Genomic DNA, 13,909 nt, shown 5'->3' on the forward strand with positions numbered 1-13,909 from the left:
GAAGAAGAGTGTTTCTTCAACAAACAAATGAGGGTCAAGCTAGACATGTCTACTAAGTGTCAAAGGGAGATGCTGAGAAATGGCTTGTCTGACAAGAAAGCAAGTCAGACCAGGAGGAAAGCAAAAAGCCACAAGGTCACTGAAGTGGCAGAGAACCGTGGTCATAATAGCAGGGCTAACATAACCACGATAAGACTATAAGACATTCCTGAGAGGAATATGGAGAAAATGAACAGAAGCGTTGGCATAAAGTCACTTGCAGTTTTCCCAAACTTATTGTTCATTCCACCACAATGTAATGCATTTATATTGGATAGAAACCAATCTTTTGAAGCTTTTTATTCTCGTCTTAACCTGAAATTGGGAGAGAAAGGATATCTTGCTCTGCAACACCCTTAGATTTTTTATTTCTCCTCACCAAAATCCCAGGTCTTCTCTAGTCTTGGGAAATGACCCTTGTCTTTCCATTCTTACTGAATACCAAACACAGGTTGCAACAGATAAATATTCTTATGGTATCAATGACTAAATCCTTCTTCTGTTAAACCTAACTATGCTTCTAAGATACCGCCAGAAGAGAAACCCACTTCCAGTAGCTCTCTGCCGATTTGTCTCCAACAGGAGATGTTGTTTCCTCTCCCTTTCCTGTAAAGGACGCCTGTGTCATCCTACAAACACAGCTTCCATATTGCACAGTTACTGGGAGAGCGGATGGGTCAGCCAGTGAAGTAGCATGCTAAAGTATTGAGGGAGAGGAGAAAGGGACTCATCAGCTTTTCTGTCTCTGTCTCAGGCTGTCCAAGACAGTCCGGGAACCCTTTTGTGAAGAGGACCCCTCAGCTGTGACCCCACTATGTGCTCCACACTATGCCTGTTTCAGGGCCAGTCAAGCCCATCAAGCTCCTGTACTTTCCAAGCTTCTGACTCTAGATTTTCCATGCCTTACATGAGGTTGCAAAAGTCTTATGCAATTGCACAGATTGAGAAAAAACAACAGAAGGCTGAAATGGCTTGTACAGAAGTCATATGGACGTGGCACTTCTAAGTATACTATGTTAGGGTAGCGAATATCTTAACATACGAATAGCAGAAGGGCAGCTTCTAGTAACCACAATTTAAAAAAAAAGATAAAAAAAAGTCTGAGACAGACAGCTGAACTGTTTTCTGCAGGGCTAAGCTTGAGGAATAAAAAGAAGTATAAAAACCAATAACCTTTCACATTAAGGTCAAGTGGTTGTTAAAGTGGTGTCTGGACAATCTTTTCTTCCATCCTCTGCCTTATTTTCAGCTGATTCACGATGTTACAAACACTGGCCTGGACCACTCAATTCTCTCCCCAACATACTTTGTGGTAATATGAAAATATGCAGCATAGTAGTTTCTTTATCCAGGCATATTTTTTTCTTTTTTTGCTAAAGTATTCAGTATTTTCTTAAATATATTCTTCCACTTTCTAAGGAAGAACTATTTACAAATTACATCTCCTTAGGAAGAACATCAGTAACAATAATTTCACATGGCAATCTTGACACACCAAAAAAAGCAACGCTCTATGTTGCCCCTAGCAAAATTTTGACCAACCACTAATTATATTGTAAACAGCTGAACAATGCAGAAAAAAATGACCTATGTCTAAGTTAACTTTGCACAAAGTTGCTAATGGTAGCACCGTGGCTATAAAATGGTAACACAGCACACTCAGTTCTGCATTTAATTAAAGGACAGAAATACAGACTTCTAAAATGTTTTCATAATACATGAAAGTGGGCAGGATGGTTGAGATTTGAGTTGTCTCCAATGTCCCTGTGCTGGAGGCAGTTAGCTAACACAGGTGTTTATTGTGGGCTTAACTGGGGGAGGCTGAAGGAAGAGTAGCTGGAGGAGTTTGGTGAGCCTGTTGTAGCTGCAGATGGATGTGACTTTTGCAATCTGTTCACACAGTTCTTGTTTAGGTGACCAGCTTGGATGATCTCTGTCAGCCTTTTTATTGTTTTAGGTGAAACAAACAATGGCAATATGAAGCACCATAAGGGAGGCCATGTAAAGTGCTGAGAAGGAAGAAAGGAAGAGGAAGAAAGGAGTCAAGGGAAGAAACTGGAGGAAGGGAATCAGGATCACTCATATTTCTCTCTCTAAACAGCAGTCTATCATGAAGAGATCCAGGTCTTTTTCCTTGTGATTATGGGAGAGCACTACTTAATTTACTATCTGCAATTCAAGCTTTAATTAAGGCTAGGCTCAATCAACTTTGTGTATGTTGCTGAGATGAATCTGGATAATATGTGACCAACCTAGATATTTGTCTGTCCCCCAAACCAGATCGGCCACAATTTGCTGATGGAATAGCAGAATCTTGGATCTTAGTCTTGCATCTACCAGTTTTACCTGTTTGCCTCAATTCAGGACATGCCAACTAGCATTTCAGTAGTACATCTCAGGCTATGTCCTCCACATCATGCTGCAGCAAAGACGATAGAGTAGTAGCCAAGCCAAGACCAACGAAGAAAATTAAATGATACTTTACACATAGAATCAGAAAGAGTATTATAGAATATATTGGTTTTACTCTAATAAGTAAATCAACATCAGAAAGAACGTCTGCATCATCCCCAGTGTCTGATCCCCTCATAGAAAAACCACCAGTGTCGGCTTGTTTGATTCTTAAAAAGCAAAACTGAAAATCCAGTCTTTGTAATCTTCAATTGAGCCAGCTGGTAGAATGCAAATGCAAATAATGAGATGTCTTGCCATTGCCTGTAATTTTAATCTGAAGACACTAAGCCCACAGAGATACATTAAAGTCACGGAGCCCGTCAGGAAAGCAGATGGCAAAATAAACAATAACGCAGAAAAAAAAGCACTAAACCTCTTGCTGGCACTTAATAGTAACATGGGTAGGACAAATCTCACCAGGGTAGAGAACGTTAACAGCCTGTTTGTAAGAAAATGAAATAAAATTATTTGAATTGACACTTATGTTCTCATAAATCTGACCGACACATCTATTATTACTATTTTGCCCTGGGACTTCAGCCTTAGCTTGGGATGCTGAAAGTTGCTTTCACTAGGAACAGGCATATGATGGAGCCCAGCATCCCTGACACAATTTGGTTTCTACAGAGAGTCCTATTTACTGGCAGACAGGAAGACTCACCCTACAGAGCACAGTCTTTGTTCACAGCTCCCAGCCTATTTCTCCCAATGCTCTGCCCTGAAGGCCTGTCTCCAGGGGCTCTCCCTGGGAGTTTGCAGTGCTGAGCTTGTCCAGGGTTTCACTGCTGCACCTTTCTCAGCTTTTTTTAGGGATAGTTTGCTTTCTCTCTCTTCTAATTACAGTTCCATCAATCAAAGCTTTAGCCTTTCTGTTTTCTATGTCAAATCCCAGGAAAATCTTCTGGGCTACACTCAGCTAGATAAATCCCATGTTTCAGGTACTGCCTGTTGTTATGTCAGCTACTGTGTCATTGGAAAGAAACTCAATGACTACCTCCATGTATTCAGAAATATGGTTGCTATATTGACCCACACATCTATGCGTGTGTACCTTTCCTAATGACATATGAGCACACGTTAGAGAAAATGCTGTTTTCTGCAGGAGACTCTCTGATCTAAGGTTATGGTTGCTCAGGTCTCCATTGGAACACTCAGCTGGCAGGTTTCAGCAGGTGTCTTGCCTCCTGTGGTTTAGATGCACATTCCTGGGGGCTGGCCTTATTGCACAGTGAGAACCACTGTCCCTGGAGCACCTTAGAGGGAATGGGCATAAAGGGAAAAGAGGCTACTGGTATATTTCAGTCCATCAGTCATCCTCCATGTGCTTACCACTATGTGGAGTGCTGGAAGACCTGCTGTGCCAAGTGAGGAGGGGGAGAAAAGCCTCATTGCAGTGTCCATATTTTGTATATCTCACGAACTAAAGTTTTTCTTGGTTTTGTTTTTCTAGTTTCAAATAACCCTTTAAAAAAAGCCCGCAATTAAAATAGAAAAGCCTCCTCTAGATTGCTATCCAGAAAGATCATTTCAGACCAAGATTAAACTCTGCTCCTTTGTATCTGGCCCTAAAAACTTCTTGCTGCCACAAAGGTAATTGCAAAATTAGATTCCACCAGCTGAGCTGATCCAAGAAGGCAGAAACACCAATGCCTCTTCAACCTCTGATTTGTCTAAATAACTCTAGTATCCTTTACTAATATTGCAGTGACCTCTAGGGGCCTGATCCAAGCCCACTGGCTTCATTGGCCCTTACTGACTTACCCCAGACTTCCAGAAAGTTTTCTAAGCCTGGAAGGATGAGTATTTAATGTACAGATGAAAAAAACAGTGTGTGTGATGAGAAACAGAATAGCCTAAAGCCTTCCGTCTCAATGCTGCTGATGTCTGCATGGTTAAAAATGAACTACCTAGGGCTATATGAACCCCTGATGTTAGCCTGAACAATGCATACATCCATTTACCTGAAATCTAAATTTGGTTTATCGCATTTCATAACCACATGGAAGATGACAGCATCTCTTTAATGCTGAATCAGAGCAAAAAGTTTCCACTTTTTATGCATATCAGCACAAAAGAAACCACTTCCACTTACCCAGGAGTAGTGTAGGTCCATATCAGTTAGGGAATATGTAAGATGTGGCTGATGAGATGAGCAAGTACAGTTTTCCCATTCTTCTATTTTTGAAATCAAGAAGTCACAAGGGCAGAGCTGGTTATCAGGAAATGGCTTCCAGTCACTCCACAAGTGAAATTCGGTTTCTGAATGGATTGAAATAGTTCCTAAGTTATTAAATCTGGAAGTGTATGAGCGGCCCAGAGATGCAGAAATAAAATCTGCCCTAGTCTCCATCTCTTCTTTTCTCCTCACGTTGTCTTTCCAGGTCTTCTTCTCCTGAGATTTTGTCAGTTTCATGCAAGAAGTTAGTGCTTCTTCATCCTCTTCAGAGAGATAAGCATCTTCTAATGTATCTTTAAAAACACAAACACTTCTGTTATAATATGTTGCAATTCATAAAGAAAATAGCACACTTTTTTTCTTAAATGCTGTCTGTTGCACTCTATATCATGAAAAAGCCAAGGACTCCATAAAAAGCAAATAATAATGATAATTAGGGACATGGACAGAATTTTGTACTGGGTCAGATATCTGAGCCAAAAGCAAGATTTATTCTCCATTTGGTAAATTTGTCTTGTTCCCTCAAAAGCCTGGAAAATTGTACTGGTTCTGCACTGAACAGGAAAATTTGCTAATTGAATGTCATATTGCTGCATAGTTGCAGAGAGCATGAGTTTAGCTTAAATATTGGAAAAGTTCTGAAAGCTTTTCTAGATAATTTCTCTCCCACCCCTACCCAGTATGTATGTTGTAGTTACAGAGTAGTTGCTGAAATCTAAATTTCCTCATGTGTTTCAGCCCAAGCAATGATTTGTCTGGAGCAGTAGTTCATCAGATAGTTTAAACTCATTTTGTTAGTATTGGTTTAAAAATAATCATATACACAAATGCATTGTACAACAAATGCATGCACTGTTAAATTAATGTTGGCAAAATAAGTTCAGATGAAGAACTGCTGCACAGGCAGATCAGTGATCTATAGGAGACTCGAGAAAATAACCTGAGCTCAGCATCAGTTTAGAATTCCTCTGTCTTATGGCCCTAGGCGATCAGGTATGATGAGAGGCCAACTTGCTTATCATACCGCAGACCTTCCTGCGCTCCCAGCTGCTACTGACTCATGGATTAACACTGAAAGTTCTCTTTGCATTTGTGAGTTTTGCCTTTCTGATCTGAGACACGATACAAAACTAGGAACTACTCTAAAAACAAATTGTCCCCAGCACAGAGGCCCCACTGTTATGGAATGCTATTTAGCTAAAATCGTCACTTGCAAGATATACTGTTACAAAACTCAAGCTAGTGTGACAGGAAACAGGTTTTCACACTATGAGGAAGTCAGCACTGAAGTGGTATCACAGTAACATCTCAGTTGGGGTTTGAAAATTGTGGGTGGTGAATGACAGACCAGGACAGGATTGTTTACAGTTATGTTCAATACAGTGTCATTTGCCAAATGTTGGAAAGAATGATGATATGATGCTTTACTTACCGAGGGGGACCAAAACATGTTTGACATCCTCCAAGCTTTGTGTACTCGTTTTTTTGGTTCGGACCAATTTCTGCAATCGTTTTAATGTTCCCATGGACTCTGCTTTATCATCTGGTTCTGTACCCTGGCAAAAAACCAAAGACGTTAAAAGTATTCAAAGTCTACAAATAAAAACTAAGGGTAACATGGTGCTTATTTTGAGAATGACAAAGTCTCAGATTCAAAGAACTAATCATCTACACAATGCTTTAAAAGTTCGGCACTTCCTTGCTTGGGACCAATAGATACAGAAAAGGAAACAGGCAAGTCACAAGAGGCATCAAACTTAGATCAGTGTTCATATTGCTGTTTACATATTACTTTTCTTTAATACCTCAGTTACTTAATACTTAACTCCAGATTAGTTCCAGAAAACATTTTAATACATGCATCCACTACATTATCCAGAGGCATTTTAGGTATGCACAGAAATCCCAGATGTGGCGAGTTACTGCATTTAAATGTGTATGGGAGTGTGTTCTGAAATACTGATGTCTTCCTTTAGTCAAGGCCTTATTTCCTTTCCTAGATTAAATGACAGTAACATAAATGACAATTCAAATCTGTTATTGTACATTCTAATGACATCCTACTGGAGAAACTCAAGGTTTGGGTACTACAGGCTCATGGAGCAGGAACTTTGTGAACATGCAGCCATCTCCCATGGTTTCACTTATGTTAAACCAGCTGCTATCTTGCAAATCAGTCCAGAAACACTTGAGTTCACTTCCAGTCTGGCTCTGAACTTCTCTGTGAGCTTCAGAGAAAAATTTCATACTTTGACAGCAAATAACCTCTCTTCCATAGTCATATGCTGTGTTTCACATAGGATATCTGCTTTTCATTAGAAACCAAAAAAAAGTAAACATATTAGAAATGAATAAAACCATAATTCACCGAAGGCTACTTTTTGGAACAATACTGTCTGGCTTCTATGGCTGTTCACCTATTTACCCCCATAACAAATTTGGCCTATTTTGGCAATGCATCTTTTGTGATATTACAAGTGATTAAGTGCTAGTGCTGATGTTATCAGAAGGTAGAAATGCAGAGACCTTTATTGCACTCTCCCCAACAATCAGGTCACACATCATAGATCCTTTCTGCTTCCTCATATGCATAATCCTTTGAGACAAAGTCATCAGGGAGTTTGCCAGCACAGTCTAGTGTATAGTGGGCAGGCTGCTTAGGGATGGGTCTCAAGAGATTCTGAACTCCTCAGCTTTCATTTGGGTTAAAGGCTTTTTGCAAAGTCTTAGCATGAAGCACATCTGAAGCCCCAGCATTCACATATTACAAGTTGTTACATCCATCCCCTGCAGCAATGATAAGGGAGAGGGTGTATGTTAATTTCAGATTTTAAAAAAGACCACCTTTCACTTGACAGATAACTGCTTATAAAGATGGCTGCACTTCAAGTGCCAAAGGTTTAGATATTTTTCTATGAAGACATGAGGTTCTGTACGTAGAAATAGAAGCCCAAGACTTCTATGCCCAGGCAAAGGACATTTTTATGTGTATTTAGTTAGTTTTGTGTCACTAGATAATTGTGTTGAAATTATAATAAGTTGAAGGAGAGAGTTAGTGAGAGCTAAGTGAGAATAGGTGAGATATTCCCCTGTATATTTAGAGGTTTGATTTCAAACCTTGAAAGGGTTCGTACCAAATGATTTGCACCACCAGTTCATCTTGGTCGAGCTACAAATTGGCATGGGGAGTTAATAGCCTACAGAATCTGGTATATCCTCCTCATGTAAGACCAATGGACTAACAGAATATTAGAAATTGTCTTGAACCAAGCATGACCTCGTGAAATAAACATATAACCACCTGTGTAAAATTACACACAAAAAAATCTGAAACTATTTTATTCTTTCAGGCACTGTTCTCATTAAATGTTCTTAGGTATGTAAAACATTATTATTATTATTAGTCTATCTCTAGATACACCTTTAATGGCTTCCTTCATGGCTGATATAAATTAGCATGACTCCATTCATGCTGATGGAGCTATGCTGACTTCTTTCCTTAAGGACAGGACCTTAGGAGTCCTGCTCTTGCTAAACGCAGTGAGTAATGCAGAAGTTCCCATGGTGGATAGCACTTGGGTTTAGACTGCCTTCTTCTCAGCAGCATGTTACATTCCTTGAAGTCTGCAGACTGTCCTGGGAACTGGGACTCAACCACAGGAACATAGCAGGAAGCCAGGGAGTTGAATGTAAACACCTTTTCATGTCTCCAGTGTCTTTTGTAAGTTATGGCTACATTAGTAATTTAGTTTCGATCAGGGGCATACATTTGAAGTGAATTTCACAGCTATCCCTGTAAGCTGTGCTTTGGTCTCAAGACAAAACTCTCTCTCTCACAAACTGAATTCATTGCAGATGAAAGTGAGATGAAAGATGCTTTCCAGAAGTTCAACTGATGAACTCCAGCTACTACTGCATGTCCAACAGAGAGGAGCTGAACACAAGTAGATCTCCCATAATGCATATAGTGTGGACATCAGCTCATCAGCACCAACTGTTCTGCTGTGCTGATACTCACACGTTACTCTGGACTAGTTACTAATATAGACAAAACCTAGGTGCTTTCAATTTCTGCCATTTGAAGGATTAATTATTTTGTTTTGTAGACTAATAAAACCTAGCATTTTTTAATTTAAAACCCTTTAGATCTTGGGGATCTTCACTGTAGGATAAGGTCTCAGCACATCCACCTTAAAGCTCTAATCAGCTTAGGGCCCTTCTACAGCTTGTATCTGAGTATTCATCAGCCACTGTGGGCCAAATCCAAGCATCCTTAGACTAGTCATGTTCTGATTTGTATTTCAAGCCCCCTCTCCCTTCTTCCAAATTCAAGACAGTAGGATTGCAGTTTTAGCTTAGCTAAAGAGAGAAATTGAGGTGTAATTTTTCAGTCTCTCATTGTGAGATGTCTTTGCAAAATAAATCACAGTGGGTTTAAAATGCTAACATTGCTCTAATACAAGATCTCTTGTAGTAATAATAATTTGTTCACTTACAAGTAATGATACAAAAGCATCATGATGGCTTTGAGTTATGATCTGGGATTTCTATCATGGAGACACCAAGATAAATGGAAGGTAATCTATTCAGATAATTTTATTAATGGCAAACTCTAATCCTGTTTGCCTTAAAAGCACTCATTTGGTACAGTCTATTGTTAGTGAAATGTCATAAGTGCTTAAATAATAAATACAGTAACCCCCTTTTATGGAGAAAAAAGCTCATGCAGTATCAGTGATGGGACAGCTTTTAAATTTACAGTCTCTTATTTTGGTTTACCTAAGCATTCAAATCCAGACGTTTAGCTGCCTATCCAAACAGAGGTAAAACATTCTTTGATGTAGAAACCAGACAATCAGGTGAACTGACCATCCTGGTCTCACAGTTTTGGTGTATTGTCCTGGCAACCCTCAGCCACAGCTTAGTGAAAGCATGCATAAAAGTGAGAAAAACATGTTCAATGTTATGCTCTGGTTTCAGGCAATATTATTCTTGCTGTTTGTGTTATCTGGAATCTGGTGTCTCTAGTTGCCACTGTCCAGGATATGAGAGAAGGAAGTGCGGTGACAGAATGTGCAGAGCAACTGGTTGGACCAGTAATGTACACTGATTTGGAGTATGCTACTTTCCAGTACCTTCCTTCTCTTTGGAAGGGGAAGGATGTTCCAAAAGGAACTATGGGGGAATATTGAAGACCAGTGCACAGAGCAGTAAGTCTCCATTCATAAAAAGCTGTTAATTTAAAACACATTTAAAGACTTTTAAATCCCCACCTCCCCAGTTTCTAGTGTCAGAGCATTTGCTCACTTGAATATTGTAGCTGTGCTTGTGTTTTGCCCAATCTATAAGCAAAGCTATCTATAAGGAAAAAATTCCCTCATGAACAAGAATATTCTTTATTTCCCTGCTTAATGGGTTTTAGTAATGCAAAATCGTGTCACACCACAAATAAAAATGAATTGTGTAAAAAAATAAATCACAGGCTGCCCTTTAGTTTCAAATAATTTGCATGAAGTGTGCATAAATACTTATGGACAGAAAATATATATTTTTAAAATGCACTTATAAAAATGTATTACAGAAAAAGAAGACCTAATTGTGTCTGATAAAGTGTTTCCAGTTTATCCTAAGATATTCTAAATACCTTAGAAATCTTTGCTCACTGAGATGTTATGAGGATTAACCTGGTGACAGAAATAGAGCAATTTGGAAGCTAAGTGTAAAACACTGTTGGTCAGATTCCAGCAATCTCAGTCCTGTTGAGCACTCTCTTTCCTGGGTGTAACTGCATTAATTTCAATAAAAGTACTTGCACAGCACGTCACTTCTCAGCATAAAGAATTTAGTCATGGAAGAGTCTAATCTCTGTGATTTTTCCTCACCTGGTTTGCCTTTCCCAAAGAACTGCAATGATTTAATCATGATTACCTATGCACTTAAATTCAGAGTACAGTGAGAAGACAAAAATTACTGTATGTTTACCATGTCAAAGGTGCTATCATTATTGTACCATAGAAATTTTTGGAAAGTTTCAGTAATACCCTTGCTGCACATAGTGGATATTAAAATAGTACATGATGATAGAGAACTTTCTGCTCTATTTATACAAAGAGTTAGTTCTGTAAAATGCACTGAATTTGGATAAATTTTATGTTAAAAAATTTCAGTAAAGCCACGGTCAACCAATATGTAGACAAGCACTGTACAAACTTCTTTCATGTGCTCCTGCCCATACATATCTGACCTTTAAATATTCCCATTATTTTAGTCTGGTACTCCAGCTACTCAAAAATGACTGCAGAGTCAAACTAAGCAGGCTAGGATTATAGGCTGATTTTCCCTGGGAATCACAGAGCAATAATAAGATATTCTATAAAAGATAAAGAAATATCGTGATTAATAGCGGGGCGATAATAAGGTATTCTATAAAAGAGAAAGAGATACCATGACTAATAGAATGGATATGGATAAAGATCTTTCAGTGTTTGGGGAAGCAACATACAGTAAAGGAAATGCTACTAAAACAGCATGTTCTTCCAGGCTGCTAGCTGCTGATGAAAAAAAATGAACAGTTTTCATGGCAACTCACCATTTCACTGTTACCAGCCACACTTGGATTGTGAACTCGTGGTGGAATCCACTGCTCATAGTTTATCACCTAGATGGTAAGAAAAGTAAAATTAAAAAAATCCAACATAAATAAGATGAATAAACACAATTATTATCATGTCATTGAATACAGAGTGAGAGCTCAGCAGTCTTTCAGCCCAGTACTGTGTGCATATAAAAGCAATGGCTGAGATACACCAGCTGACACCCATTGAAATCAGTTTGATGTTGAGCTGTCTTAATTTCCTTAGTTGTCTGGGACTCAGTAACATCTTGGAGACATCACAGTGTATGTGGTACAGTGGCAGAGCCACGCATTATATCATGGGATGCTTGGGTCTCATCCTAGATCTTGCCTCTCCTTTCTGAATGAGCAGGAAAGCCACAGAGGACTTTCCTCAGCAGCAGCCCTCAGCTGAGGACCAAGTGTCCCTGATGCATTTCTAAAAAGGGTCTTGTTCAGTTCGCCTCATTTTACCTGAGATGTTGAGCCCCAAGGGTGTGAGTTTGAACTGGATTAACAATGCAGAGAAAATGGGAGGATCCTCAGAACTAAGCAGACAAGACTATATACACTTTCATTATCTGCCCATAATCCATTTCTTGGTCACAATGTCCTCGTGATAGGAACACCATGAGAATGCACTTTCCCTGGGGCACTGATGCAGTCCCTAGTGGGCAAGCTTGACAGTGCTTATAGCTTGTCAGTGAAAGTAATGAACACTAGCCTTTTTTCTTCATGAATATGGATGACACTTTGAAGGCTGAATGCAACCTAAGAATTTACGTGAGAAATGAGCCATGAAACATTTTTGAAAATGTATTAGCCCAAAGACTGTATTACTTCATATTTTATGTCCTTCCCAATATGCTACAAATGGTTTGAGCCATCAAGGGAGCCCTGCTAGACATGAACAAACAAGAACAAAGATATGAAAAATAAATGCAGGAAGTAAAGCTATTTTTTATAGTACGGTACAATTATTACAGTGTTGCTCATGCTGTGTCCCTCAACCTGTGCTTCTGTTCCAAGCCCCTGTTGTCCAGCACTTACAGAATGAATGGAATGAAACGAGCATCTATTTAGGAAATGGAGAGGGATTAGGTTTTGTAAAGCACTCAAAGAAGCTTTTTTGCTTTCTTTTTTTCTTTTTTCCTTTTTTTTTTTTTAATGAGAGAGAGAGAAAAACCCTAAAATGTTCGTCTATTATATTTACTCTTTCTTGTAAATTTGGCTTTTCCATGTCTTATAGAATCACAGACTCACACAGACCAGCTGAGGCAGGAAGGTGCCTCTGGGGATTGTCTAGTCTAACTCCCTGCTCAGAGCAGGTCCACCAGAGCAAGTTGCCTACGTTTGTGTCCTGACAGGTTTTGAGTATCCCCAAAGATGGACTTTACACAGCCTCTCTGGGCAGCCTCTTCTAGTGTTTGACCTCCCCTCACAGTAGAAAAGTGCTTTCTTTATGTTAAATGAAATTTCCTGTATTTCAGTCTGTGCCCATTGCCTCTTGTCCTGTCACTGGGCACCTGTCACAAGAGCCTGGCTCCCTCTACTCACCCCATCAGGTATTTGTACACATGGATCAGATCCCCCTGAGCCTTCTCTGTTCCGGGCTGAACAGTCCCAGCTCTCTTAGCTTCTCCTTGTATGACAGATGCTCCAGTCTCTTAATCATCTTTGTGGCCCTTCATTGGATTTATTCCAGTATTTACCTATTTGTCTTCTACTGGGGAGACAATAACTGTACCCAGTACCTATATGTGGTGGGTCAGCTTGCCACTGCTGAGCAGAGGGGAAGGATCACCTCCCTTGATCTGCTGGTAATTCTCTGCCTAATGCAGCCTAAGAGGCTGTTGGCCTTCTTTGCTCCAAGGGCACATCACTGGCTCATGGTCAACTTGGATTCTGCCAGGACCCCCAAGACCTTTTCTGCAAAGCTGCTTTCCAGACATTTGTCCCCCAACCCATACTGACGGAAGGGGTTATTCCTCCCCAGGTTCAGGACTTTGCACTTCCCTTTATTGAACTTCATGAGGTTCCTGTTTGTTCATTTCTCCAGTTTGTTGAAGGCCTTCTGATGGGCAGCACAACTTTCTGGTGCATTAGCCACTCCTCCCAGTTTTGCATTGACTGCAAACTTGCTGAAGTTCACAGTCACACTGTGCCATCAGTGTGCCACAGTGTGCCACAGTGTGCCACAGTCACACTTGCAGTCACACTGTGCCATCATCCAGGTGATTAATGAAGATGATAAACAGTACTGGACCCAGGATTGACTCCTGGGGTAGACCACTAGGGACAGGTTTCCAGTGGGACTTTGAGCCATTAATCACATTCCTTTGAGCCCAGCAGTTCAACCCATTTTCAATCCATCTCACTGTCCACTTTTCTAGTCCCTATTTCATTAGTTTGTCCATGAGGATGTTATGGGGTACAGTGTTGAAAGCCTTAGTAAGATCAAGATAAGCAACATCCACTGCTTTCCTATCTTCCACCAAGCTAGTAATTTCATTGTAGAAGGCCCTCAGGCTGGTCAGACATGACTTCCTCCTCATAAATCTATGCTGACTACCCCCGTCAGCTTCTTGTCCTTCGTGTGTTTGGGAATAGTTTCCAGGAGGATTTGC

General features: G+C 40.0%; 1 protein-coding gene across 4 annotated transcripts in view; it reads right to left on the bottom strand.

Moving 5' to 3' along the window:
* The window catches only part of SAMSN1 (SAM domain, SH3 domain and nuclear localization signals 1), a 161,806-nt gene that overhangs the window by 50,018 nt on the left and 97,879 nt on the right, over positions 1-13,909 (bottom strand). For all 4 annotated transcript variants that reach the window (XM_072851789.1, XM_072851779.1, XM_072851798.1 and 1 more), the window contains 3 exons: positions 11,259-11,327; positions 6,102-6,225; positions 4,586-4,962 (listed from right to left, as the gene is read on the bottom strand). In XM_072851789.1, the coding sequence (XP_072707890.1) occupies positions 4,586-4,962; positions 6,102-6,225; positions 11,259-11,327 (570 nt within the window). The remainder of the gene's footprint in view (positions 1-4,585; positions 4,963-6,101; positions 6,226-11,258; positions 11,328-13,909) is intronic.

This window comes from Ciconia boyciana, chromosome 1 (genome assembly GCF_034638445.1).
Source record: "Ciconia boyciana chromosome 1, ASM3463844v1, whole genome shotgun sequence".
Taxonomy (NCBI): domain Eukaryota; kingdom Metazoa; phylum Chordata; class Aves; order Ciconiiformes; family Ciconiidae; genus Ciconia; species Ciconia boyciana.